The following is a 5,668-nucleotide window of genomic DNA, read 5'->3' as shown; positions in this document are numbered from 1 at the left end:
ATATCAGTTTAATTTGTCATTTTATCACTATTTGTTTCTTCAAAGGAAACACCCAGGTATGTATTTTATTAAGATCTATGTCATTTTCTTAGAAAATTTAATGGTTAATTTTTAATTTTTTAATACTTGTAGTTCTTTGCCAGAACTCCTTGAAAAAAAAAGACTTATCGATCTCCATACAAATGTTGCCACTGCTGTTTTAGAACATATAAAGGTAAATTCAACCTCCCCCCCAACATTTATGTATTCTATTTATGTAGAGTTTTATACTTTTTAAGATGATTTCATATTGATTATCTCACTGAGGCTTTACTGTATCAAAGGCAACATTATTACCTTCAGTTTTTGCAAATGAGGAAGTTTAAGAATCCAGAAAGATTAGTGATTTGCCAAGGTCACACATTTAGTAAATAAGTTATATCTGTGATATTTCTATTATGTTGTCTCTATATTGCTTTAGTACTGTCTTTGCACTTACTCTGTTAACAATAGACCTGTGTCTAACCATGAGTAGTAGGATTTAGACACCCTTATACTATAGTACTATCTAAAATATCCACTAACTTAGTTTTAGATGAGTTTTAGATGAGTCTTACAGCATTAAAGGTTCTTATTGTCTCCTGTTGTACTGTGATTTTGAAATAAATAGATTGTATCTTCTATATGTTATCATAGTTCTTTATCTCATTGCTTTGTTCATGATTACCCCATATCAGTCCTTCAGTATTTTGTTGTCCCTAAGTCTCTGGACATGGAGCTCAATTTCAGTGACAGATTGACCATACACTAGGACATGGTTATTATTGACCTCTGCTTTCCATGTGATATGATATATTTGAAAAAGTAGTGTAAAAAAGCTAAATATGTTTATTGCTTGTGAGAGATATTGATGACACCTTGAATTTATCGAAAAGGGACTTAAAACGTTTTTCATTTTTAGTGATTTAAGTCATAGAGATTAGGAAGGAACTAATATAGATAGATAATGGACAGTTAGTTGTTCATCATGAAATTTAAACCTGTATAATTCCTTTTTGTTCCACATCTTACTATTGGTATTGGCGATTTTCATATTCCTATAGGGATAGAAACGTAATTGTGCAGTTTATAGATTATTTTGCTGATATTTTCCCTTCCATATGTAGCGTCTATGTAAAACGGGGAAAGGCTGCACAGATCTGTTTGCCTGAGGTCATTGTCTCCTATGGAGATAATATATATTATCAGTGGAAATAAAACAGAGAGTTATATTGAGAATATCCTGCAGTAGGAGAGAAAAGGCTTTGCTTATAAGGTGAAGACTGAATCTAATGTAAAATGTTTCAAAAATTTGTTGCATCAAAATAAAAAATAACTTCTCATTTATATCTTTTAACCTGTAATTATATACTAAGGATCTTACGATCCATTAAACTAGTAGTTTTTGAGTACTTGCTGTGTGCCAGGCAGTGTGCTAGGTGCTACATTCAAGTAACTGGGCAAGTAAAATCAAATTCTAAAAAATTTTAATAGTTGTTAATAGTCCTATATGATCTTGAAGATTGAAACTGTTCTGTGGATTTCTTTTACTTTAGTTTCTTTTTATTTATTTATTTTTTTCATTAGTAAAGTTTATTGATTCTTACATTTTACTCTCTGACCTTGGTTCTCATAGCTGTAAAACCAGCAAAATTACCAAACTTAGTTGTGTAACCCAAAGTAACTATTTATTATAGTATAGAAAGTACAGTTTCATCCTATTTATAAAACTTTATAAACATTATCCTGCTACCAATTTATATGAATCACTCCAGGTCACAGACTAGAGCCTATGGTTTAAGAAAATTTCAGCTAAAGTAATTGATTTATTCAGTCATGTTTATGGAGTGACTGTGTGTTGTGCTAGGCCCTGAAAATTCTGTGGTAAATAAAAAGAGTTCTCTGTTCTCTTGGAGCTTACATTATAGTAACAATAAATAAAGCACCCAAATTAGAAAACTAGATAACTTCAGTCATTTAGATGATATAAAAACAACAAAATCAGGGTGATATGAGGTGATAGAGACATCTGAGAAGACTACCTTAAGTGGTTAGGAGTAAGTGATTAGGGAAATCACCTCTGATGAGGTGATGTTTGAGTTGAGACCTGAATCACAAGGAGCCAGTTAGTGAAAATTTCAGGGCAAGGCATTCCAGGCAGAAGGACTAAAAAGTGCAAGGCCTTAAGACAAGGAACAAAGTTAGTGTGTTTAAGGACATAAAGGAAGATTAATTTGCTTATAGTAAGAAGGAAACAGTGATAGACTATGGGATCAAGAGAAATGGGAATTTAAGTGCGAAGGGAAGTCATTGGAGATCAGTGACATGATGTGATTTATGTTTTAAATGGAGAAATGAGTCTGAGTGATGGGTGAGTTCTGGAAATAAGCATGGAATTGTAAGACAGCTATTTATAGCTGTCTAGGTGAAGAACAGTGTTCTTTAAGGCAAAATTTACTGTAAATTCTTTATGGTGTTTATAATTTTACACTAAGGATTTTATATGAGTTTTTTTAAATCAATTTGTGCTAATAGAGGCCATCTGTCTGAGGTACTTCAACATGCCACTGTGCACGGCCTACATAATTCTGCTTTAAGACCTGGTAATTTGGCTTTCTTTATAAAAGAAGTGGTTTCTTCCAGGGCTGCTGATTGGCAGAACATTTTATGCTAAGAAACTTATTTGTCCTTCTGTGTATTAAGTGATTTTATATAAAAGCTACACATTTGGGGATGATTGTTTTGCTGTAACTCAGGGAAGACACCCTTTTAACAGGATCTGATTTAAAGAAACGGTCCTTGGGGTGCCTGGGTGGCTCAGTTGGTTAAGCACCTGACTTCAGCTCAGGTCATGATCTTACAGTTCGTGTGTTCAAGCCCCGCATCGGGCTCTGTGCTGATAGTTCAGAGTCTGAAGCCTGTTTCAGGTTCTGTATCTCCTTCTCTCTCTGCGCCTCCCCTGCTCATGCTCTGTCTCTATGTTTTGCAAAAATAAATAAAATGTTAAAAAAAAATTTTTTTTTTTAAATAGACGGTCCTTTAAAGGACATTTCATTACCAGAAGGAAAATAATGTCCCCTAGAGAACACACTATTCCTCCTTGGGGGTCATTCTAAGAATCCCAATTAATCAGAACATTTTTAAATATCACTGATAAGGAGCATATTTACCTTAAATATTTACCTATGAATTATAGTTGTATTTAGTAAGCTGCATACTCTAAGGGATATCTTAATGTAAAAAATTCTTTTAGTATAGAAAAATTGGGATTTTTCTGTGAAGAGTCTTTGTAATTTTGACTGTCTTTTTTAAGGTATTCTTCATTCTTGTCAAAATTAGCACATAAATTCTACTATTCCCATTATTTCTCATTACTTTTAGTTATAAAATTTCTTTTTAAGGTTTTCCATAATTATTAATTTCCAACTTTATAATATTTACTTCTAAATAGCATGTTTGTTTGTACTTTCACTGAGCTATACCATCTCCCTCTAGCTATAATGTTAATATAAACTTAATATTTTCCTGCATGATCTCTTGCTCTTATCACTAGAAATTATTGACTATTTGAGCTTCACCTTTTTGCAAACTTTTATTCACCTAAGCAGTAGATATTTTTTATTACTATTGGCAAGAATATTGTAACTTTATGCAGAGGTCTCGGAACATTTCTTTTGGTATTTGTCTTCATTGCAGTTTTGCATATTCTTTGGGGATGTTTAGATAGTAGCTGCTTCTTACATTTCACTTCATTTTTTGAAGCAGAATATTAGAAGAAAATAACTGCCACAACTTCTAAAGAAATTATCTGTCAATCACTGTTTTTGTGGAAAGCCAGAAACAGCACCCCAGTTTACAACAACTTTGGCAAATATTATTACCTATGTTTATTGATACTCTAAGGATTTTATTAAGGTTGGGTGGTTAGCTTTGGTCTAGTAGATTAAAAGAGTAAATTGTTGAATTCTCCTTTGTTTTTAGTAATCCATATTTTAAATATCTTTTTTAGCAGTTCTTTGATTTCTAATACAAAACCACTTGCTTGCTCCTGGGATTACTTAAATTATTTAAGTAAGTTATAGACATTTTAGTTTATTTCAGTTATTTTCGTCCCATCTGCATAGTCAAACTTAATTAAGTACCCTTTAACAAGTACCTAAGAAAAGGAAGAGAGTCCTATGTGTAAGTCATAGTAGATGAGAAATAGAAACGGCATTATATGATCTTTCCCCTCGGTGCTCCCACCTGAAGGAAGAGCCCTAGCATCTGAACACGCCATCCCGAAACAGCTGCCAAAAAACAAGCTCGTAATGAGCTGTTATGCATTGAGGCTTCATTGGTGCTGAATTCTCATTTCTGTTTCCCTGCTTCTTGTAGAGAAAGTGAAGAGGTGCTGAATCAGATCTGCAGACCTCATCTGGTCAAGCACACATGTACTGGCTTAGGTTTATACTCTGAAAAAGACTTAGCCCTTGTTAGCAATGCTATCTTCTAACTACAGAGTCTCCTCTGGGGGAGAAGGCTCCTCCTCACTTTTTTTGGGCTCAACTTCTTTATCTTTTCTAAGGGAAGATAAGCTTTAAAAATAAAGTAAAAGCTCCCTTAATTGATCTCTACTAGTCAACACACCAAATTGACTGAAGCCTTTATTCCTTTTATAAAACATAGCAGCTGCCACCCATATTATGATGTGCTGACAACTGGCAACTAGTACGCCTCACAAGTTGAATTGTTTGCTTACCTAAGAGTTACTTGTATTTGATCCCAATCTATTTATGTCAGTTGTTTGAGTAGGAAAAGACGACTGTTTCTTTAAAACTAACTTGTTCACCTTTGAAAGACTTACTGAAGTTAGTGATTTAACCCTTGTTTAAATTAGTAGTAAAAAGGGGCGCCTGGATAGCCCAGTCAGTTAAGCATCTGACTTCAGCTCAGGTCATGATCTCATGGCTCATGATTTCAAGCCCAGCATCAGGCTGTCTGCTGTCAGCACAGAGACCACCTCAGATCCTCTGTCCTCCTCTCTCTTGGCCCCTTTCCTCTCTTGCTCTCTTTGTTCTCAAAAATAAAATAAACATTAAAATAAAATTAGTAGTTAAAAAACATTAAAAGATTAGAAAATTTTGAAAAATACTAAATTTGCTTTGCAAATGTCTGAGTTTTTTGGTTCCACTTCAAAAAACTGAAATTGGACATCTTAGGTGATCGTTACAGGTGTGCTTTATGCAAGAAAGAAAAATTTTAGTGAAACCTCTGTACTCAAAGAAAAGGTCTTGGACCTACGACAAGACAGGCAGTTGTACATTTTAGGTCTTAAAAGGTAGGTTTAAAATGTGTATTTATATGCAACACAGATTTTTTTGTTGTTATTTACACGTATGTGTGAGTATACTGGTATCTTCTTTATGCATTCATAAAGATGATCCATATTGATGGATACTTGGTTGTTTCTATATCTTCACTACTGTAAATAACGCTGCAATAAATGTAGGGATAAAATTATCCCTCCTTGTCTTCCTTCTCATGCTGTTAGAAAATACCCAGCATCACAGCACCATGATCTCCTGGTGAAGCAGAACAAGTAATATAAAATGAGTATAAAGAGGTTCCCGTCTCTCCTTATCTGTCTGGCCGCGTCATTCCCGGCCGA

General features: G+C 34.0%; 1 protein-coding gene across 1 annotated transcript in view; it reads left to right on the top strand.

The window, feature by feature from the left end:
• Window positions 1-5,668, top strand: part of SCFD1 (sec1 family domain containing 1) — a 93,243-nt gene that overhangs the window by 40,925 nt on the left and 46,650 nt on the right. The window contains exon 12 of the mRNA XM_029952193.1: window positions 133-214. Coding sequence (XP_029808053.1) covers window positions 133-214 — 82 coding nt within the window. The remainder of the gene's footprint in view (window positions 1-132; window positions 215-5,668) is intronic.

The sequence above is a fragment of the Suricata suricatta genome, chromosome 9 (assembly GCF_006229205.1).
Source record: "Suricata suricatta isolate VVHF042 chromosome 9, meerkat_22Aug2017_6uvM2_HiC, whole genome shotgun sequence".
Classification (NCBI taxonomy): Eukaryota; Metazoa; Chordata; class Mammalia; order Carnivora; family Herpestidae; genus Suricata; species Suricata suricatta.
This window is presented reverse-complemented; position numbering and strand designations above follow the sequence as displayed.